At 41.3% G+C, this 23,513-nt stretch overlaps 1 protein-coding gene across 1 annotated transcript in view; it reads right to left on the bottom strand.

Annotated features, from left to right (window-relative positions):
* Positions 1-1,499: 1,499 nt before the first annotated feature.
* Acadsb (acyl-CoA dehydrogenase short/branched chain) overlaps positions 1,500-23,513 on the bottom strand; it is a 39,191-nt gene continuing 17,177 nt past the window's right edge. The window contains exons 2-11 of the mRNA XM_036176431.1: positions 22,174-22,342; positions 20,825-20,925; positions 18,287-18,493; positions 16,562-16,732; positions 14,724-14,849; positions 13,002-13,094; positions 9,985-10,074; positions 5,802-5,939; positions 3,497-3,596; positions 1,500-2,271 (exon numbers count right to left, since the gene is read on the bottom strand). Of these exons, the coding sequence (XP_036032324.1) occupies positions 2,201-2,271; positions 3,497-3,596; positions 5,802-5,939; positions 9,985-10,074; positions 13,002-13,094; positions 14,724-14,849; positions 16,562-16,732; positions 18,287-18,493; positions 20,825-20,925; positions 22,174-22,342 (1,266 nt within the window). The 3' untranslated portion in view covers positions 1,500-2,200. The remainder of the gene's footprint in view (positions 2,272-3,496; positions 3,597-5,801; positions 5,940-9,984; positions 10,075-13,001; positions 13,095-14,723; positions 14,850-16,561; positions 16,733-18,286; positions 18,494-20,824; positions 20,926-22,173; positions 22,343-23,513) is intronic.

The raw sequence follows: 23,513 nt of genomic DNA, 5'->3' as shown, positions 1-23,513 counted from the left end.
CAGGAACACAATACAAACTCAAAGTACATAGTTTCATGACAGATTACAAAGTCACAGAAATCAAAAGAAAAACCGCAATGGAAGAAATATGAGTAGACCCCAAAACATCTTCTTTGGTGAAACAATACAGGAACTCACTAACAGAAGAAGGCAAGTTCGTATGTTAATTGTACTAATTACTAATGCATATTAACTATTCTTTGTGAACATGTGCAAGATATATATACAAAATCAGTCTTCTTTGGACACATTTAAAGTCCAGATATGTAACTGAGTGTTTCTGGTGCTGTGAGTTAAGAGGACACGGTTTATCACACACCGTGTGTTTCTCATTCTGGAGAAGGTAGAACTCTGTTTACTCATACTGACTCACTATCTGTAAGTCTACCACTTTCACACAACCACAGAAGTTAAAGGAGTGTGATCCCCATCAGGGCACTGTACCCATCCCTTGCTTTTCTTATCAGACCTATCTGTCTTTCTGTTCTGAAAGGACTGGATAAGGGGCTTTCATCTTTTCCCATTTGAAAGTCAAGTAGACTTTATCTCTTTGGATTCAAGGTCTAAATTTGTCCTGTTTCTTCTTACTGTTTTAATGGAATTCCTATCTCAACTGTATTTACACAACCTTGCATATTTAACTATGATTTGCATTGTGGAAATTAATTTAGCTCAATAAACATGACTGTGCAAAGCAAAAATCACTCAGAAAATGTCAGGTTTTCTTAATAAACATTATCCTTCTGCAAAAGCACTAAAATACTTTCTATTTAGCAGTAATGGTTATTTTCAGCAACTGCATGAGCTTTGGGGCATTTTCCACGTCTAATTTGTGGTGATTCCTCAGGAAACATGAAACTCACTTGTCTAGTGCCCACTTCTCTCTCCAAAGACTCAGGATCTGCAGCTAGAGGGTCTCCGGACTAAAAATCCCTGCTACTGATCAATGGCTTCACCAGCTGGATAACTGATTAGGCTCTGCCTGTTTGTCATTTGCATTGTAAAATATAGATCTCTGTCTTCATAAATATAAAATTATTATATACTTAATATACTATGTAAATGACGACATATACTTACACTGAATGTGCCTTTTCAGATTATCTAGTCTCCTGCTCTCTATTCCTTATGAGATTGTGATGTTATTTCCTTATGGGGGTAAAATATATCTCTTGAGAATCACTAAAACCAAAATAGAATTTCTCAATTAATTACTATTTAGGATAAAGTCCGATAACCAAGTTTGAGGGGAAAAATAATTAAAACACAGAAATAAATCATACTACTGAAAAATAGTGCATGATCTAATGAATACTATACCTGAATGTTTTCAGATGATTAAGCCAAATTATTTAAACTTTTTTGTTTGTTTGTTTGTGTTTTTTTTTTTTTTTTTTTTTTTTTGAGACAGGGTTTCTCTGTGTAGTTTTGGTGCCTGTCCTGGATCTTGCTCTGTAGACTAGGCTGGCCTGGATCTCACAGAGATCTGCCTGGCTCTGCCTCCTGAGTGCTGGGATTAAAGGCGTGTGCCACCACCGCCCAGCTTTATTTAAACTTCGTAGTTGAAAACTAACACAGGGCCATGTTTTCAGCTGTGCTGCTGAAGCCATCATGTACTGCAGCCTTCATTCAGGTCAGTGACAGCAGCCAAACATGCTGCGTTTGTTGGTTAAAATAACATTTTGGGCTTTTGTTGTTGTCAATTATATGGCCTATAAGTTACATCTTTATTTTCTACTATTTCTTTGATATTAGAACTAGGAGTTCTTGATTTCCCAAATAAATGATCGGTTTCTATCTTGTTTAGCAACTTACCACTGAATCCTATAAAGTATTGAATAAAATTGCCCACTGTAACAAATGTTCCTCTGGCTCATACCACAGTACAAAGATTTAGTAGGAATATAAAGTGACTATTTCTGTCAGCAATTCCAATACTTCAAATGTTTTCATCTCCCCGGATGTCGGTACAGTGAAACTTGGGTATACTCAGAAACTAGGATGAGAAATATAAATGTGTACAGAAGCTTAAAATAGTTTTAGAGTAGACTGGAAAGAGAAAGGAACAAAAGCCAGGTCTGAGAACAGGACAGGGGCCATCAAATAGAACCCTGAAATGCTCTGCAGGCTCCACTTAGTAAGGCACAACAGTTGGAAATGGTATGCCGTTGACACCAGAGAGGGCCGGATCCCACAGGCATCAGTATTCTGCATCAATGTGCTTTGCAATGGTGTTCAGCTGGATGTTGGATGTTCCTTCGTATATTGTACCTTAAACAAAAGGGAGAGAAAAGGACAATTAGGAGTTCACCTGCAGCTAAAAAGAGCCATGCAAGAGATGAGTGCTAAAGACATCAGCCCACATTTGCTCTAAGTACAAGATTCAGTGTCCACAGTAATTCTGACTAAGGTAACACTTTTCCATTTGGTCTGTAGAGGACTAGAATCATCTTTGAACAGTTGAGGATTTAGCTCTCAGAGCATCAGTGGCTAAGTCCAGCAGCCACTTCTAAGGACCCGGCAGCTTTTTGAGCAGCTATTTACTCTCCCCACTGCTGGGGAGCACTGGAGCACTGAGGCATGATGGGGCAGCTGCCTTCTGAAATTAGAACCATACTTCAACGAACAGTATTAGACTACGGGAGCAGCAAATACTAACAATTTTAGTAACGGAGAAATGAAGACAGTGGACTTTGTGGCAGATTTCTTAGAAGGTCTACTGGGGCATTTTAAGAGTCAATTTGGGGCGTGGCCGTGGATGAGAGTTCTAGCACAGTTAGGGTGTTTGGCCATCCGATCACCAGCAAGAGAGACAAGGGATTGTATGAGCAAGAATTGTTGAGACAATAATTGGAAAAAGCACAGGGACAAATAGCCAGACTAGTGGAAACACATGAACTAGGAACCAATAGCTGAGGAGCCCCCAACTGGATCAGGCCCTCTGGATAAGCAAGACAGTTGATTAGATTGAAGTGTTTGGGAGGCCCCCAGGCAGTGGGACCGGGACCTGTCCTTAGAGCATGAGCTGGCTGTTTGGAACCTGGGGCCTATGCTGGGACACTATGCTCAGCCTGGGCGAAGGGAGGAGGGCACTGGACCTGCCTCGATGGAATCTACCAGGCTGAGCTGAATCCCCAGGGGAGTCCTTGCCCTGAAGGAGATGGGAATGGGGGGTGGATGGGGTGGACGGGGATGGATGGGGGGGGCACTGGAGGAGGGAGGACAGGGGAATTGTGGCTGATATGTAAAATTAAATTAAATTATAAAATAAATTTTTAAAAAAGTAAAATTTGATGTTTTTAGAAATATAAATTCATTTTTCTGATAGGACGAAGAAAGAAGAAATCCAGCTATGAAGAAACTCAACAAACACACTTTAGAGATTAAAACTGCTTTTACCTAAGTACTAGTAATACAGAATCGACAAATACTCTAGCCCAAACACCTGCAGTGGCAGACAAAACAAATCAAAACAAACCATCCAAAGTCTACTGACCGATCTTGGCGTCTCGGAAGAATTTCTCCACAGGGTAATCTTTGGTGTAGCCGACTCCTCCCATCCACTCAATGCACTTGCTTGTTGTTATTCCAGCAACCTACCAGAGGCAAGAAGTAAGTTAGAGAGAGGAAGTCTGCAAACGTGCGCATGCTGAGCCTGTGAGTGACAGTTTCAGGAGCACGGATGACTGTGAGCAGGTGGAAAGGGTTCCAGGTATTTTTAAGTCTCCACACCATTTCTCTAAAAATACCCTATTAATTCACAGGATGTTTGTTTTTTAAAAGAAATCAGACTTGTTCATATGCACAGGCTTGCCAACAGGGCATCATTTATTAGCAATATCTATTGAGGGTGGGAGAAGACAGACACTGCCCCTTTGGTCCTTGTGTTCATTTAGAGACATACATTAAACCAATTGGCATAGAAATGTATAAGCTGCAGAGAGCAGAAGAGCTGGTCAGAAAAACTGTTGTGATTTAGATGGTGAGCTGAGGAAAGAGCATGGCTGGGCCCCACAACACCAGTTAGGGGGTATTGCAAGTTGAGGAGCCCCATGTACAGGGCTCCAGGGAGAGCAGGGGCCTATTGGTCCCAGGGACCAGAGAGACTGGGGTCAGGGTGAGGGGGAGGAGAGACTAGAAGGGCAGGCAGGCCTTGGAGGAGGGCAAGCAGTCTGGCTTCTGTAATGGCTCCTCAAGGACGTCAGAGAGAGTCTAACCCCTAGAAACCCAACGCACTATCTTACGTGAAAACAGAGGGGCTTTACAGCTGGGACTAAGTAAAGGTCTGGAGATCAAAAATCAACCTGGATTATTGAGATATGGAGCATGTGATCCCAACAGTGCTTCTAAAGGAGGAAGGATGCTGGAGAGCTAGTCACTGAAGGCAATCTGACCACACACAACCAGAGGGAGTCCAAGAGAAAGAGAGAGCTCCGGATATGCTACATTACTGGTCATGAAGATAGAATCAGGGATTCGAGTAGCCCTGGGGAGCTGGAACATTTCCCCCTGGAGCCTCCAGAAAGCCTTTGTGCTAACAGGTTCATTTGATATTTGTTTGTTTTTGGTTTTTTCGAGATAGGGTTTCTCTGTAGCTCTGGAGCCTGTCCTGGACTAGCTCTGTAGACCAAGCTGGCCTCGAACTCACAGAGATCTGCCTGCCTCTGCCTCCCAAGTGCTGGGATTACAGGTGAGCGCCACCACCGCCCGGCTCATTTGATGTCTGTAAGGTCCATCTTACACTTCTGACTTCCCAAAATGGCAGCTGATAAAACTGCCTATTTCAGGACACTAAATTTTTGGGGATTTGCTTGCTATAGCATTGTGAGAAATTAATATGAATATTGTTCTGTTTACTGTGAGAAGTCACTGAAAAGTTCCAAGTGACATCCTGGACATCAAAACAACAGCAAGATTGGGCTTGAGACAGCAATAGGGACCACGAGACCAGCTGGGTGACCCAGGAGTTAGGTTAAGGAATGATGCATCCTGGATAGATAGGTGGAAGAGAGAGAGAGAGAGAGAGAGAGAGAGAGAGAGAGAGAGAGAGAGAGAGAGAGAGAGAGACTGTTAGGCTCTCTCTGGACATCCTTGAGACACCATTAAAGAGACTGTTAGCTTGCCTTTCCAGTTTCTTTCCCCTCTCACCTTGACCCCAGTTCACGGTAGTCTCTCATTTTAGGAGCTGTAAGGGTTGAATGAGCATTTGTCAGCTTATGTCAGCATATCCAACCTGGAGCCCATGAGCTGTATGTACTGCAGGAAAACTATGAAGGCAGTCCAATACATCTAGAGATGAGAACGTCCAAAGGTTGGACATTCTAAATCTTGACTCAGTCTCAAGACTGGGAGAGACCTGCCCCATGATGTAGGTCAACTCTCTTGCCATAGTTCCATGTGTACACAGAGAATGGGTATGTCTGAGTAGAAGGTATTACAAATGTAGATCATCTTTAAATCTCATATGATCCTGTCATGAACACATCTTCCATCGCACCCACTTTACCCCAGCTGAAACCATGGACCTGAGGCCAACACTCAGAGTAGGCCTCTATATACTTGGGGTGGTGTGTTTCAACCTGAACTGACCAATCATGAAAACACTGAGACACCACAGAAGTAATACATCTTTCCACAGCAGCTTTACCATTTCCCATTTCTACAGCAGGAAGTGGAAAGAGAACATTTTTTTCCCTTGGAGGATAACCTAAGAAGCTCAATCAATATTCCCAAGTGAAATACTAATAACTTCATGTATTTAAAAAAAAAAAAAGGAGACTGAATAACTCCTTCTAGCTTACCTCTGATGTATAATACTTGGCCATAGATGCTTCTTTAGTAAATGGCTTTCCGGCTTCTAGGAGCCTAGCAGCGTTGTATGTTAGTAACCGTGCGGCTTCCAGCTGGGTGGCCACCTGAGCCACCTGGTGTTGGAGCCCCTGGAACATTCAGACCCATGTCAGAAAATGACAATTTGCAAAACGCAGCTTACCTCTAACTGCAAGTAAGATACACAATACTCACAGACTCAAAATACAACCCAAAGAAATCCAAATTCCTTTCAAATACCCCAAATCTGCCATCTACAGTTAAATAATACACTGCAGGTATTCTTGAATCTTTTTTGAAAAATTTCAAAACTCATGTAATCCTTCACGATTTGTTATAATTTTAAATAATGTCATCATAAAGTTAGGTTTTAAAACCTTGACTCCCACATTTGATAATTACTTTTAAAAAATTAAAGTATGTCTATGATATAAATTGAGTGTACACTAAGTCTCAATAGAACAAAATTCTCAAATTCTCTTTGCCTGATTGAATTAGGAAGATTTTGATTTTTGAACATGGTTTCAACACATTAAGTTGTTAGCTGTAAAGTAATGAAGAATATTGGAAGCACCAGTTTTCTTCCTTCAACTAATTTTATTGATGTGAGTCTATTCCCATGTTCAAGAAGTTCAAGTAGTGGCAGGTGGTGGTGGTAGCCTACACCTTTAATCCCAGCACTCAGGAGGCAGAAGCAGATGGATCTTTGAGAGTTCAAGGCCAGCCTGATCTAGAGTTCTAGGACAGCCAGGACTACAGAGAAACCCTGTCTCAGAAAAAATATATAATAATAATAATAATAATAATAATAATAATAATAAATAAAATAAAATAAAGAGGATAGCAGTTACTCTACTTTAAAAATCTTTAATTTTAATGTTTGTGTGCGCGTGCATTTGCCCATGTGTGCTTGTGTGGAGTCAGAGGGTGCTATTGTCTTCCTTTAATGCTTTTTTCTATTTTTTGAGACAGGAACCTCACTGAACATGGTGTGCATCCTTCCGGCTGCTGGCTAGTGAGCCTCTGGGATGTGACGCCCTACCTCAGCACTTCCATGTCAGCCTCACTCAGCTTTTATCTGAGCTCAGGTTTCCAAGCTTACCCGGCAAGTCTTTTTTTTTTTTTTGTAAACCAATTAAGCCATATTCCCCAGTCCCCCTATATTCTATTCTTAAAGAATAATTTTTAAAGGCATTATTTAGAAGTTACTATCACCCTGAAATTTTATTCAGTGATGAAGTGCCACTAAGCACCTGGCAATGACCAGAATAACTGAGTGAGAAAATGAACATCAACTGTGGTAGTGATATAAACAGTCCGATAAGCTTGGTTGGGCCATGGAGGGACATACTTGTAACCCCAGTACTTGGGAATGAGAAACAAGAGAGGCTGCTGCAAGATCACGTTCAGCCTGGGCTATACCCAGAGACACTGTCTTAAAACAAAACAAAAACAGAAACAAACCCCAAAGACCCCATTTTCAGAAATGTAGCTTCAGTGTTTACAACAGACTGGAATGATTTTCATATGCAACCCATCTAGCCGTTCAAGCATTTACTGAATGCTGGTTCTGTGTTGAGCAACGGGAAGCACAACATTGAACATCACAGCCAGAATTCCTTGTCTTCATGGTTTGAGTCTAACAAGAATAGTCAACTACATAACTTCAGTAATATGTGATGAAGATTAAGACATTCTCAACTAAAGCAATTACTTAACATTCCCATGAATGAAAAGCCTTCCTAAATGAAAGGAGTGAAAACAGGCAAGGGGTGGCTTATAAATATCTAATAGATTCTTTTCTGTGATATTTGATATTTACACTATTTTGATATGCACAAAGCCTATCATAGACACCTGCAAACCTATGCAAAGAGTATCTCCCTGCTATGACATATCTCTTCACTTATGCCATCTCTTTCTGTGTTATGGGCATTGAACTCAAGGCCTTTTGCTACAAGCTGGGCAGGCACTCTACCAGCAAGCTACACCCCCAGACCACTGTCAGACCACTATGACTTTTTTTTTTTGAGGAAAATTAATTTAGTAATCAAATTTTCTGCTTGCCTTCCTTCCTTCCCTCCCTCCCTCCCTCCCTCCTTCCTCCTTCCTTCCTTCCTTCCTTCCTTCCTTCCTTCCTTCCTTTGAGATAATATTTTGGTATATATCCTGACTGCTGGCTGGCTTCCGACTTGCTGTGTACCCAAGGCTGGTCCTGAACTCATGACAATCTTCCTGCCTTAACCATGTCATGCTAGTGCTATAGGTGTGTGCCACTGTGCTTGGAAAATTTACTAATTCTTTTCCTTTATGACTAATCTTTTTTATGTCTCACTTAAAAAAATCCCTTCTTACCTTAATGTCATAAACATAGTCTCCTACTTCCTTCTAAAAGTTTAAACTTGTTTTTTTACATGATTTCTTTGATGTATCTGAACTCTCTTTACTGTAAGAAGCAAAGATAATTTCATTTTTTTCCACCTGGAGAGAGTAGTCTTACTTTGTGGCCTACAAGGCTGCTTCTACCTTGTATCAGTCTGCACACATGCATGTCTGTTGTTGGCCTTTCTGTCCTTGCCTATTAGTCAATCTTCCTGTTTTATGTGGATGTGATGTCACTGTTCTATAGGTTTTAATGGCTTTTTATGTCAAATTTAGAGATTATAATCATTTTTGCAAAATACATTTGGGTCAATAAACTAGTCACCAAGGTACTGTTTATTCAATGACCACATGAGGTACCATGCAAGGCAGAAAAGTAACAAAGGAATGCCTCCTGCCTTGAAAAACATCCCCCCTACACACAAAAACCCCTTATGATAGCTAGATATGGGTCCCCTGAGTGTACTGTAAACACAGGCATTGCATGGAAGACATGCTCAAATCTATGCTGAATAATCAAGTGAGAGACAGAAGAATGAGGTGACAGGCCTACCCTTAAAGCTCTGGAGGCTAGAGATGCCAAGGATGCCAGCAACACACCCAGGTGAAAAACCAGTCTTTGGTGAGAGGTATTACCCTACTGACTCTCATTAAAGTTTCATATAGTTAATGATCAAATCCCACCCCACCCCCCTTTTGAGGTAGGGTCTTTCTACACGGTCCTGGCTGTCCTGGAACTCACTATGTAGACCAGGCCAGCTTCAAACTCACAGAGATCTACCTGCCTCTGTCTCCCAAGTGCTGGGATTAAAGGCGTGCGCCACCACAGTCCCAGTGATCAAATTTTGAATATCAAATTTCTCCCTTAAAAAAATCATACACCCCAACAATTTCTAAAATGCTACCATGGTTATACTCAGTAGTTTACCAGACCCATATATCTCTATATACACTGATTCCTAGCTAATAGGGAAATTCCAAAGCCCCCTTTAACCTGTCCCACTGTTGGCCCTTCCTGCTGCCATCAGCAATCCATCATCTTCATCTATCCTGAGACAGTGTGCTGCTATACTGAAATGGAAACTAGACTAGAAGCCACCACAGAACATCATAGCAGCTACACAACTTTGGGAACTCATCTTCTGTGTGTCCCAGTTTCTCTTGTGTAGGATGGGGATAATGGTGGGAGCCAGTACAGGGTAAGCAGTCCTACTCTGAAAATCTGAAATTCAAAATGCTCCAAAATCTAAAACTTTTTGAGTATCAAGATGGTGCTACAAGTAGAAAGTTCAACCCATGATATTTTGTTTCATATATAAAATTATTAAAAGCATTGTGTAAAATTACCTCAAAGCTACATATGGGGCATATAGGAAATATAAATGAATTCTGTTTAGATTTATCTCACATCCCCAGGATATCTTACCATGTCAACCAAAATGTCCCAAACTCTGAAAACATCTGAAGCCTGAAACATTTCTAGTGCCAGGCATTTCAGATAAAGTCATATGAACCTACACGGGGCAGAGCCAGGGTGTGAACTCAGGAGATGGCAAACTTCTGAGGTCGTGAGGAGACAGCTCTCCAGGGCCCACCACAGCATCCTGAACACACAACAGCTGCCTCAAGGACTATGGTTCTGCCCTCGGAAAAGATTAAGGTGGCCACATGCCCATTAATCCTCCCCCATTAAACATCCTTGCCAGATTCTCTCCACAGCTTTCAGCACAGGAAGAGGGAAAGCCCAAGGCAACAGAGTTTCATTATATACACCTGAAAATCAAATACTCGTTTGCCAAACTGTATCCTTTCTTTAATGTATGGAATGGTGTAGTCAAAACATCCTTGGGCCAGTCCTAGCATCTGTTAAAAAGAGAGAGAGAAAAAAAAAACCCATAAGATCAGAATGTATTTTGTTACAAGTTTATGCCTTTAGTTACCCAAGTTGCAATTCCTCTCAGGGGCAGCATTTGCGAAGGGAGAAGAGGAAGGAAGAGTCCGGTGTGGTGTGTTCGGTGTTCACTGCATACCTTTACCCCTTGTATCTGACCATCTGGACGCAACGTGGGCTGATTCATATACGGAGGAGTGAGGGTATCTAATTCTAGCACAACAGAACTATGCTGATAGAACCAGGAAACTGCTCCCCAAGTCCTCTCCACTAGGCTCTGATTCTCCAGGCCTAAAGTGAGCCCTAGGAGCTTAGACCAGGCTGACCCAGGACTCCAGACCAAAGACTGTTTCTCCAGTCCTCAGAGTCAAGTGTGGAAAGTCACTTCTCTTTGTTTGGTTTTGCTTTCTTAAGTCCAGAGAGGGGAAAGGGGGAGGGGTGTGGCCAAAGCATCAGCATTTTCAAAAGCTCCTTGGGTGACTTAACTGGGGTTCAGACAGCCCAGGAAAGAATCTGGCGAAAACATTAATTTACACACTTGAAGAACAAGTCAGGATGGGGTAACAATTTTAGCTGAACTGTCTCGTTGCTAACCAATTTCTATATCTATTGAACGATCCAAGCTTAAAAATGGTTTCTAAACTTCACATTAGGTAGCTAGTAAATCACTATCTAATTATGTCAAACTATGTAGGTTTTAAAAAAAGAAAAAAAAAATCAATAGTTAAAGCTTTTGGGGGAAATGCTCACAAACATCAATATTTCATTAGTGTTCATTCACATTTTCTTTTAGCCTTTATTTAGTATTCTCTGGAGAACAGAAGATCATATCTAAAATTAAGGGGACAATGCCCCACAAATCCCAAATTAAAAATGCGGTAGTAAGTTTTTGTGTGTGTGTGAAGATTGATTTTGGTCTTTAAATATTTTTTTCATCATTTTTTAATGCGTATGGGTGTTTTGTCTGCGTGTATGTCTGCACCACGTGTGCATGCAGGACCTTCAGATGCCAGAAGAGATCACTGGATCCCTGGGACTGGAGTTACATACAGCTGGCTGTGAGCCAGCATGTGTGCTGGGAATTGAACCTGGGTTCTCAGAAAGAGCAGCCAGTGCTCTTGACTGCTGAGTTATGCCTCTAGCCCCTGATTTTGTTTTTTTAGATAGGTTCACTATGTACCCAGGCTGCCCTTGAACTTGCCATGTTCATTTTCAAGCCCTCTACCCTTCTGCATCAAGCCTTGTGAGAACTGGGATCACAAGCGTGTGCCAATACCACTGAAATTATCAACTGTGAATGAAAACATGCATTTCTATCTTGGCAAAATGTTTCCATTTTAAATAGTAAAGAAATAAATTCTCTGCCACTGCAGGGTTTTGGGGAACTGTGACTCTGGTTCACTGTGACATGTGCCTTTTCCTCTATAAGCACCCACTGAGACACTACTGCTCTTAACATTTCACTGGGTTATGAGATATTGTAGAGTAATTGGAGTAACGCCCGTGTCACGGACTTCATGGTCAGAACATCTATATTATGTGTATGTCTAGGAACCATGAGGTCTCATACTGGAGCTTTAATGCTGTTTCTGATGGAGTTATATAACAAGAAAACCTTTAAAAGCATGGGTATGCCAGTATTCTTTTTAGCTTTGTTAGAAACCGAAGTTGAATCTTGGTCTAAGAATAGTTTGTTAGGGTGAGGGTATTGCTCAAAGGTAGAGCAGATGGTTAGCACATTTGGGTTCCTGGATTCAATCCTCAGCAACCCCACCCAAAAAAAACCCAGTTTGTTAATGAAGTTATGGACAGCAGAAAAGGGCTGGAGAGATGGTTCAATTCCCAGCAACCACATGGTGGCTCACAACCATCTGTAATGGGATCTGATTCCTCTTCTGGTATGGATGAAAATAAAGCACTCATATACATAAAATAAAATAGGCAAATAAATAAGTATTTTGGCTGGGTGGCACTCCTTTAATCCCAGCACACGGGAGGCAGAGCCAGGCGGATCTCTGTGAGTTCGTGGCCAGCCTAGTCTATAGAGTGAGATCCAGGACAGGTACCAAAACTACACAGAAAAAGTCTGTCTTGAAAAACAAAAACAAAAACAAAAAAATGTGGAGTAATAATAATTCAACATTCAACTATTTCAACAGCTAATATATGTAATTTATATAAAAAAATCTAAAAGCTGTAAGTTAGTAATCTTAGTGAGTGATTAAAAACAAATACGTATCTGACTGTTGTTGAGTCCAGGAAGGACTTGGGGGCTCCAACCCCTCACTGTTGAACTACCTGCTGCTGATAATTTTTGGTGGAGTAAGTTATTGTCTTCAGTTGTGTCCCCACTGGTGACTCCACCAGGCTCCAATGCATAGCCCCACCCAGTGCTCACATAGATGGCCTTGGAAGTGGTCACTAAACAGAACCAGTGGTCACAAACCTGAATCTGGTAGGAGGAAGGGGTTATGGTGCTGCCATACATACATATGGATCCTCACATAACAGAATATGTATCCTTATATAAAAGGATGGTTGTTCTTAATTTTAAAAATTTCTAAAAGAATGAATTTCAGGTTTTAAAAAGTTAACTGGAAAACAATGCCATATTTAATATGTAATATACTTGGAAGTTACTGGTCTAGGTAATAGATAGTATTATAATGTTCTCAAAGCAGAAAACAGCTGTTACTTATCCATTGTTTGATCTTGTAGACACTCACATAATTGACCAAAGTGGAATTCGAGAGAAATAATCTGAACCCATTCCTTTTCTTCACTCAAGGGCAGGGTGCCACCTTGTGGTCATAAGCTTCCAGATACTGCTCTTATTCAATTTTTTTTTTTTTTTAATTTTAATTGGCTCAAAACGTGCACGAGCTAAGACGTGACTTACCTGTGCAGCAATTCCTATTCTACCTTCATTAAGACTTCCTATGGCATACTTATAACCATGTCCAACTTTCCCCAAAACACTGGATTCTGGAACCTGAAAATACAAATATAGACTTACTTCTACATTTAGATTTACACAATTCATTTTGATTCTAGATATACATAACATGTAAATAGACATACATACTTGAATGTGTGTATACCCCCCAACTTGTGTGCTATCACTCTATCACAGTATCAAGCAAGCTTCAATGAGCGAGGCTGCAGATGGCTCAGGGGTTGGGAACACTTGAGTTCAGCTCCTAACACTCAGTATGATGGCTCACAACCATCCATCTCTCCAGTGTCAGGGGATCTGACATCCTTCTCTGACTTCTGAAGGCATCAGGCACCCATGAGCCACTCATGGTGGCTACACATACATGCTCTCAGGCAAAACATTTCTGTGTAGAAAATAAAATAAATAAATCTAACACAATTAAGAAAAAAACAAAAACTCCAGTTTGATTACCTGCTAACATCTGTGTCTCTTCACTATTACATACTCCTGAACCTAAGCACAATCTACTTAGTAATGAATGAGTTTAGAAAAAAAGAACTTCATATAATTTGTCAATAACATAAATGAATAACAATTTACCTCCAATTCTTACTTGTATGTTAATAGTGTTGAGATAACATATTAGAAACTTCAAAAACATGAAGTATTTTCAAAGGCAATTCATTGAGACAATTCATTTCTAGAAAAGTCTACTGTGGTGTGTGCATGTGTGAGTACATGTGTGTGTTTGTGTGTGTGTGTTTCTGTGAGTGCACATGTGTGAGTGTGCACTCTCCTGCTCAGTAGTAAAGGAGTAAGGAAGAAAACAAACTATAATATTTCTTTATAATATAAAAAAGTTAATACTCGAAGTGGAGACATGGGTCACTGATTCAGAGGATTTATCTATAATTCTAGTTCCTACATTCTCTTCTGGCCTCCCAGGGCCAGGCACTCTATCTCTCTCTCTTTCTGGCATGCGAGAAAACGCAAAACAAAATTCATATACATAAAGAAAAATATCCTTGATACTTAATACTAGGAACAATAAAGAATACTTGGCTTTAGTTAGGGGTGAGAGCAGGGAAGAACTGAGGATAAGGGAAAGCAGGAAGAAGGAAGGAGTGAGGCTCAAAGACATCTGTAAAGACATCTCAGTGCCCACAGAAATCCTGGAGCGGTGGAACATCTGTAGCGACCTACCCTCCCCAAAGCAGGCTCCATGGAGCTCTGTTTCAGCAGCCTGAAGATCTTGTTTTGTGGAGTGCTGCCTGGCTGCTTTCCCCTCTCACTGAGCAACATCCCCATCTTGTGGCCATTAGTGTACTGACCTCAGAATTCCTGCTCCCAGCAGTGATTGGTTCACAAGTGCCGATCTTATAAAGTGTAAATGTTTCAGAAGTGTGTAAGTTATAAAGACAATAATAATTGAGGCTAACTTCTGGCATTTGCTCTCTAGGCCAGAGGCTTGATAGAGAAGTTTCCACTCTGGGTCTCAACTCCTGTGAAAACTGCCCTTGGTCAGGGCCTAATTGCTGACCAGTTCTACCAAGGACCATTCTGTGCACACTTAACACCAGTTGCTGTTTTGACATTTCTCTTGTACATTTCCTATGGTCCTATGTAAGGCTTATTTCTCATTAGTCTCTTACTGAATGTTCTAAAGTATTCTAGAATACCTACCTTGACATTTTCAAATGTTAACTGGCAGGTGGAAGAAGCTCTGATTCCCATCTTGTTTTCCGTTTTCCCTATATGAAAACCTTCTGTATCTCGATCTACTAAGAAGCAGGTGATGCCTCTGTATCCCTAAAAAGATTTAAAATGTCATTATCACTTGGGCTTTTAAGATCCCTGCTTATAGAATTCAGAATAAAAAAAACTAAAAGATTGCAGAGATGGCTCAGTAGTTAAGAGTATTGTTGCCCTTCCAGAGTACCAGAGTTTGGTTCCCAGCACCCACATGGTGGCTCACAACTACCTGCAACTCTAGTTTCATGGGATCCAGCTCTTTCTCCTGGCTTCCATGAGCATCAGACATGCATGCAGTTCACAATCGTACATGTAGGCAAAACAATCACACACATTAAAAAAAAGTAAAAATAAAATGAAAATGAAAAACATTAAGAGTTCAAAGTGAATTGAAAGTCACAGGGCTGGAGAGACAGCTCAGCTGGTAAAGTGCTGCTATGCAAACATGAAATGTGTGTTCGATCCTAAGTATCCATGTAAAGAGCTGAGCACGGTGGCATGTGCTTGTAACGGCTGTGCTAGGGAGGCAGAGACAGGTGAATCCCTGGGGCTTGCTGGCCAGCCAGCCAAGCTTTTGCAGCGAGGCCCAGATCCCAATGGACCCAAGTAACCTTGTCTCAAAAAGAGTTGGGGGGCTGGAGAGAGGATTCAGTAGTTAAGAGCACATACTGCTCTTGCAGGGCACTCAAGTTTGGCTCCCCACACTACATGAGGTGGCTCACCACCGCCTGTAATTCCATGGATTTGACATCTTCTGGACTCCATGGGCACCTGTACCCATGTGTACATACAACCACACATAGCTAAAAATTAATTTTAAAAAATCAATCTTTAAAACAAAAGTGGCCGGTTCCTGAGAAATAGTGTCTGAGGTTGACTTTGGTTTCCTCACAGATGTACCCACATCTACACAAATACATACATGTACAAAAAGAAAGGAAAGATAACATGGACTTCAGTAATAGATACTGAAGGACTCTGAATTGCAATATGTGCATTACAAAACCAGAATAGTTGGAGAACATGAGTTACTAAATCAATACCAGGCATGGTGGTGTACCCTTTAAGTGCACCTCAGTACTTGGGAAGCTGAGGCAGGCAGCTCTCCATGAGTTCAGAACTAGCCTGTTCTACATATCAAGTTCTAGGATGGCCAGGGTTACCCCGAGAGGAGCCTTACTACTACTTGTACTTTTCCAGAAACCACAATGGGTGTTAAAATTATTTTTATAATTAAATATGTGATCATGAGACTAACATGTTTTAAATTCAATATTCTTAAACCAGAAGACAAAATAAAGCATACTTACCATTTTTGCTGTATGATTTTCTTCTATCTGAATAAAATACTCTTAAAGTAATATTCTTCAAAGTATAAATGTATTTTACAAGTATTTAAATCCTTCATTATTACACAGAAAAACTGAAGTTCTACCCAATTAAAGATTAGGATATTAGGAGAGAAGTAATAAGTGGTCCTCTACGTAATTAATCATTTTGTCAACAACAGTTTTTTTTTTGTTTTTTTTTTTTGCCAGAGCTGAGGACTGAACCCAGGGCCTTGTACTTGCTAGGAAAGCGCTCTACCACTGAGCTAAATCCCCAACCCAACAACAGTTATTTTAAATGAATAAGAGTGGGGAAAAAATGGTCAATTCAACTCTCAGAGAATAAGGAACTTAAGCTCAGTCCTAAAAAGGGACTGGAAGAAGGGAAAGAACAAAGATAAAAGGTGAGAAGAGGGAGGAAAGATTTTTCTTTAAACTTACCGAGGTGGGGTCCACATTTGCAAAAACCAGGAAGATGTCTGCGTATTCAGCATTGCTGATCCACATCTTGGACCCATTGATGATATAGTCATTTCCATTTTTATCAGCTCTTGTTTTCAAAGCAAAAGAGTCGCTACCAGCTCCAGCTTCAGAAAGACAGAAGCTCCCTAACTATACATGTGGGGGAAAAAAATTAATTGTATTTATTCTTTGCATTTTGTTTTGTTTTGTTGTTTTTGGTTTGGTTTGGTTGGTTTGGTTTGGTTGGGTTTGGTTTGGTTTGGTTTTTCAAGACAGGGTTTCTTTGTGTAGCCCTGGCTATCCTAGGAACTCCAGAGCAGGCTGGCCTGGAACTCAGAGATGGGCCTGCCTCTGTCTCCTGAGTGCTGGGTTTTAAGGTGTGTACTGCCAATGCCCAGCTTTAAAAACGTACATTTGTAAGTCAAACCTGTAGTTACTTTAAAAAAACAAAAAACAAAAAACAAACAAACCTATATTTGGGCTGGGCATGGTGGCTCACGCCTTTAATCCCAGCACTCAGGATGCAAAGGCAGGCAGATCTCTGCGAGTTCAAGGCTAGCCTGGTCTATATAGCAAGTTCCAGACCAGCCAAGGCTACATAGTAAGACCCTGTATTAAAAATAAGTCTATATTTATCAAAATAGAATTGTGGTTATTATTTTTCAAGAGCACCCTTACTATTTAAGATAAACTAAGGATTCAGGAACACATGCTAGCACTTCCTTGTCTGCCCTCATTAAAACTTCCCCTGCACACTTTGAGCCACTAGCCATCTCAGAACTCAGGGAGATGATGCAGGAAGATCACTGGATGTTTGAAGCTGGAAGTTTGAAGCCAGGAAAAACAAAATAACACATGCTTAACTTTATTAAATTCGAGTAGATAGTTGTCCTGGTTATGTTTGTGTGTCAACTTGACACAAGCTAGAGTCATCAGAGAGGAAGGAGCCTCAGCTGAGGAAATACCTCCATGAGATCCAGCTGTAAGGCATTTTCTCATTTAGTGATCAATGGGAGAGGGCCCAGCCCACGGTGTGGGTGGTGCCATCCTTCAGTTGGTGGTCCTGGGTTCCATAAGAAAGTGGGCTGAGGAAGCCTTGGGGAAACAAGCCAGTAAGCAGCACTCCTCTATGGCCTCTCCATTGGCTCCTGCCTCCAGAATCCTGCCTTGTGTGAGTTCCTGTCCTGACTTCCTTCAGTGATGAACAGCAATTTGGAAGGGTAAGCCAGATAGACCCTTTCTTGGCCAGCTTGCATTTCGGTCATGGTGTTTCATCGAAGCAACAGAAACCCTGACTAAGACAGAAGTGACCTCAACAAAGGGGCTGGAAATGAACCGAAACAGAAGTGCTGATGTCTTTTGAGACAGGGTGTCACCACACATCCTAGGCTGTCCTTGAAACTGCTATGCAGCCTAGTCTGGCCTCAAACAAGCAGCCCTCTTGCATTAGCCTTTGAGTACTAGGATTACAAGCATGCACTGCCATGCCTAGCTAAAAGGAACTGTCTGATGATTATTTCCTAAATTTCCACATGACAAATGAGACGCAGAATGTATTTCTCTGGTAGCAGCAATTTATCGAGCATTGCTTGTTGATTGATGGTGCTGCATTGTGGTCTCGAGTAATTAAAGTCAATATTGCAGTCACTTTTCTCCCGAAAATATTGTAAACTCAATCCATCTCAACAAGTCATTTCAACTCACTTTTTCTGTAGCCAGTTTAGGCAAATAGGTAGCCTTCTGTTCCTCTGTACCGAGTTTTTTAAACAGGGTGTTAATTATTGTGTTCTGGATGTCACACAGGAGAGCCACAGATGCATCCACCTTGGCTAGCTCTTCGATCACTATGACGGAGCAGAAAAAGGAAGCGCCTGTTCCTCCATATTCTGTATCAATTCCAATGCCCATCAGCTAAAGCAATGACAGAGAGGGGAGATGAGACAGGTCAGGAAAGCTGTTTAGACTGGGAAACTTCTTGCAAGTAAAAATTCAAAAATAAATTGTAAACACAAAAATGACCTGGGGCCCCTTATGCTAGGCAAGCACTTGACCACCACCCAAGCTACAGTCACAGCCCATCATATATATTCTGAACTTCAAATTTTTATGTATATTTAATTTGATATAGCTATTTTGCTATAAACAACAGTCTATTAAAAAAAAACACTAGGCTTTTTTTGTTTGGTTTTTTTGAGAAGGATGACATTTATGCTAGATGTGTTCCCCTCACCCCCACTTTGGGCCTGGAATAACAAAGAAAGACACAAAATGCCTTGAATAAGGAAATGTAAGCATGATCTGATGGTCTTTCTCATTAAGGACTGCATGGGATGTTTCAGTATTTCAACACAGGCTCCTGTATACTGATTTGATGTAATAAGCAAATGCATGAGGGTAACCAGATCCAGTGGACACGTCTGCAGCTCTAGTTGACACAGTGTCTGCTAAGCAGGCCTTTCTGCTTGACCTTTCCAGTTGAGACAATGACTGCACGACCATCCATCTGGGGCCACTTTGGCAAGTCCAAGATGGTTCGCAGACAACATGTGGTAGTGTTTGAGTGACACACCTAACGAGTCACAAGACTAAGTGTTGGCCAAGGCCTCCCAGCAGGTGGCCATTTGCTCTCAGTGCCTAAGTCTGGGACATGAAATGTCCTTAGTCCTGCTCTATGTGTAGTGGTCATTATTTTAGAAAAGGAACATGACATATACAAATGGCTCAAGACCCACATCTGGGCTCTCCTAGAATAGCACTGCTGAGTTAGGACTATGGCTACGTGTTTCAGGTTGATGATGTAGCTGACAAAAAGGCAGATTACAGGAAGGATGAAAGCTGCGGTGTAAGAGAAAGTGGTTTCCCATCATGAGCAATTGTTAGCAACACTGCTTCTCTAGAAAAGTCCCTAGTGCTCTTTAACTGGAAATATGTGGCAGGCGACTGACGCTGGACTATAGAGTCAGGAGGCAGGTGAGCTACTGTAAGAGCAGTTTATGGAGGTGGACAGTGAGTGCACATGGCCTCCAATACAAGAACTACTACCCCAGGAGGGCAATTTTTCAAGTTGTGAGACCACCAAAGGTCTCCCCACAGAAGCCAGAGAGTCTGTCAATGATGACAGCAGAACTGAGCTGGAAGAGACACCATGGGGCCTTTGTCTTACACACTAGGCTTCTGTGTAGTTCAGTATGTCTCCATACAGGATTCCATTTTCCTAAGTGTTTCCTTGATAACAGAAAGTTAGCAAAATCATCAAAAGCTGATCCCATTAAAGTCACTTTTCAATAAGGTGACAGACAAGACAAGGGAGGTGGTGCTGAAGAGCAGTGACCAATTCTGGTGCATTCTTAGTATTAAAAAAAAAAAAATCTATTTGCACATGGAGAAGGGAGACATGGGAATAAGTATGGTAATTGTTTTGCTTTGGTTTTTTAAGACAGGGTTTCTCTATGTAGCCCTGGCTGTCTTGGAACTCACTCTGTAGATCAGACTGGCCTTGAACTCACAGAGATCCGCCTGCCTCTGTCTCCCGAGTGCTGGGATTAAAAGCATGTGCCACCACTGTCCGGCACAGTATGGTGACTTTTAAGATGTTCTTCCTTAGAGTTTCCACACTGATAACACCCCACTCATAGCCAGATTAATTCTACTATAATCTATTTTATATGTCACATTCTCACGGAAGGGCTATGTGAATTACAAAGCTGGAAATCTGGTTACTGTGGAACTCAGGTAACAGATCTGCTTCAAGACTTACACACACACAAGAAACCACACACAGGGTCTATAATGTAATTGTTGGATGGAGCTAGCCAGTTCTTTGTTGCAGCTGCCCTGGGCACTATAGGATGTTTTATAATTTAAAGTATCAGTTCAGTTAAAAACTTAGTATAAAATCAACTAAGACCTTAACTGAAAAGAAACAGATACTTATGGCTAGGAGTGAGGAATTCCTTTTGCTCATCATAACCTCTCAATTGAAAAGTCTGCACATATTTTAATACATAAAATGCATTTAAAAGTAATTGGCCAACACAAAATGGACTCGGTGTTATTTGTGTGCTTTTTGTTTTGTGTGGGTATCTTTTGTCTTGTTTTTTGAGAGGGAAAGAACATGAAGCTAGGTGGTTGGGGGGGGGAGACCTGGGAGGAGTAGAGGGAGGAGAAAGAATAGGATAAAAATACACTGTATGAACAAATTTAAATAATAAAAAGTTTGAAATGAGAATTATGGAACATTACCCCTTGTTGAAATAATCCTTGTATCACTGACTTCTCCATCTTTGAATTTTCATCCATAGTTGAAACCAGAGGAGCAATTTGTTCCTGTGCAAATTTTTTAACTGTGATGGAAAAAGAACTGCTGGTTAGTCTATGTTTAAGTAGATACAATGCGTATCTTAAGAAAGAATTAGTTCATTAATAGTTTGTTGATAAACTTCTACTTTTAACCAACAAATTAAAATACACATGACTATATTTAGTCTTTCATCTTTCAAAACAGAAATTACAATTTCCTTCTTTAAATACTGAAAAAAAGCAGTCCCCTAATCCCCTTCAGAGCAAAATATATAAATAATATGGAAGGCCCAAAATGAAAAGTGAAAGCCTTATGCTCCTGTCCTGGATTTTCAGTTCATTTCCCCAAAGGTAACCATTTTAAACTTGTATACTCCTGAAAGTTCCCTTTAGTCTTCTGTACAGCTCTGCCTAGACACTCTGCCTATCAGTTTCCTTCTCTTACACAAAACAGCCAGAAGACACAGTCAACCCTCTCCTCGCTTTCCTTCTTCTCCTCTTATCCTTTTATTATGATTTTTTTGAGAGAGAATTTCACTGTGAAGCCCTGGTTGTCCTAGAACTCCCTACGAGACCAGGCTGATCTTGAACTCACATAGATCCGCCTGCTTTTGTCTTTGGAATGCGGGGATTAAAGGCATGCATCACCATGTCAGATATCCATTGTCTCCCTACTTAGACCTTGGTTATCTTTCTCCATCAGCGCATTGCTCATCTAACATCTTTTAATAGCTGCATGGCCACACACAGGAAGGTTTCTCGGTCTAGTACTAAGAATGTTCTGGGGCAGGGCAGGCAGGCAGGCCTTTGTTGTGGTGATGCTTGCCCTGTGCATTGTAGGAAGGTTAGCACCATGCCCTCCCTCCAGGGCTATATAAGAGACCAGCAATGAAGCAGCTTCTGGGAAGAACTAGAGAATCAGGGAACAGAGATGGGGAAGCTTTAACTTGTAACATAGCCTTTATGCTGCTGTTGTTTTTTATATTGGTATATTTACCCCCCCCTCTTTTCAAAAAATTATATGAAAAATCCCACTCCCAGGACTCTAAATCCCAGCTACTTTGGAGGCTGAGATAAGAAGGTTACTTGAGCCCAGGGGTTTGAGACCAGTGTGGACAACACAGCAAGATCCTGTTTCAAAAATAAACAAACTCCCTTCAAGCCCCCCACCCCCAAACATAGCAATGACAACAGAGATCAACATATCTTCCAGGCTGTCTTGGATAGTTTCCCATTGTAGACCCTACTCATAACCAAAGGGGTAACAGGATGAAGTTGAGAAATTTACTGACCTGTTTTCTTCATCATCATTTCCTCATCAGAAAATGTCTGCAGAGGTGCAAAGGGCAGTGCATTATTTGTTATACTGAGTTGAGCTTCTGGTTGCGAAGATTTTAGGACATGAGGAATTTTCCAAGAAGACAAGCAAGTTGGGAAGTTTCTTCGTAGCTTTAGGAACGGCTGTGACAGAAGAAGGGACATGACACACAGGAGGAGGAAGCAATTTGAACATTAGTGTCTTTGGGGATAACTTTATCATGCACTATTTATTTATTTATTTGTTTGTTTGTTTGTTTATTATTTATTTATTTATTGGTTTTTCAGGACAGGGTTTCTCTGTAGCTTTGGAGGTTGTCCTGGAACTCGCTTTGTAGACCAGGCTGGCCTCGAACTCACAGAGATCTACCTGCCTCTGCCTCCCGAGTGCTGGGATTACAGGCGTGTGCCACCACCGCCCGGCTATCATGCATTCTTAAGATGTACTTATATGTTCATGTGTTTGTGTCTGTGTGTGTTTATTTATACCACATCTGTGCCAGTACCAGTGGAAGAGGGCATTGGGTTCCCTGGATCTAAAGATTTCGATGGTTGTGAGCCACATACAGGTGCTAGGAACCAAACCTGGGTCCTCTGCAAGAACAGTAAGCATTCTTAACCACTGAGCCATCTCTCCAGTCCCATCACTGATTCTTATAGCCTACATCTATATTTCAAAATAAGAGAGCAGAATTTAGTACATTTTAAAATTCACTGTCTTTTAAACACAAATGATTTGAATATTGTATGGTATCTCCTTTATCCATCAATGAGCTACTCTAAACTCTCTAATTAAAGACTTATTTTTATTTTTAATTCTGTGTATGTGTGTGTGGTCTGTGTGTAGGTATGCACACATGAGGGCCAGTGCCCACAAAGGCCAGAGGTGTCTGATCCCCCTGGAGCCAGAGTTACAGGCAGTTAGGAGCCAACTGATGTGGGTGCTTGCATTTGAATTGGGGTCCTCTGAAAAAGCAAAGCAGTACCCTCCCTCCCTCTCTTCTCTCCCTCCCTCCCCTCCTCTCCTCAGGGCCTCTATGTATAGCTCCTGCTATGCTGGAACTTGCAATGCGGATCAAGCTGGCCTCAAAACTCACAGAGGGAGCTGGAGAGATGGCTCAAAGGTTAAGAGCACTGGCTGTTCTTCCAGGGGTCCTGAGTTCAATTCCCAGCAACCACATGGTGGATCATAACCATCTATAATGAGATTTGGTGCCGCCTCCTGGTGTGCAGGCATACATGCAGACAGAACATTGTATACATAATAAACAAACAAACAAATAAATAGATAAAGTGGACTTCCCACTTCAAATGA

This window comes from Onychomys torridus, chromosome 1 (genome assembly GCF_903995425.1).
Source record: "Onychomys torridus chromosome 1, mOncTor1.1, whole genome shotgun sequence".
In the NCBI taxonomy this organism is placed as follows: Eukaryota; Metazoa; Chordata; class Mammalia; order Rodentia; family Cricetidae; genus Onychomys; species Onychomys torridus.
This window is presented reverse-complemented; position numbering and strand designations above follow the sequence as displayed.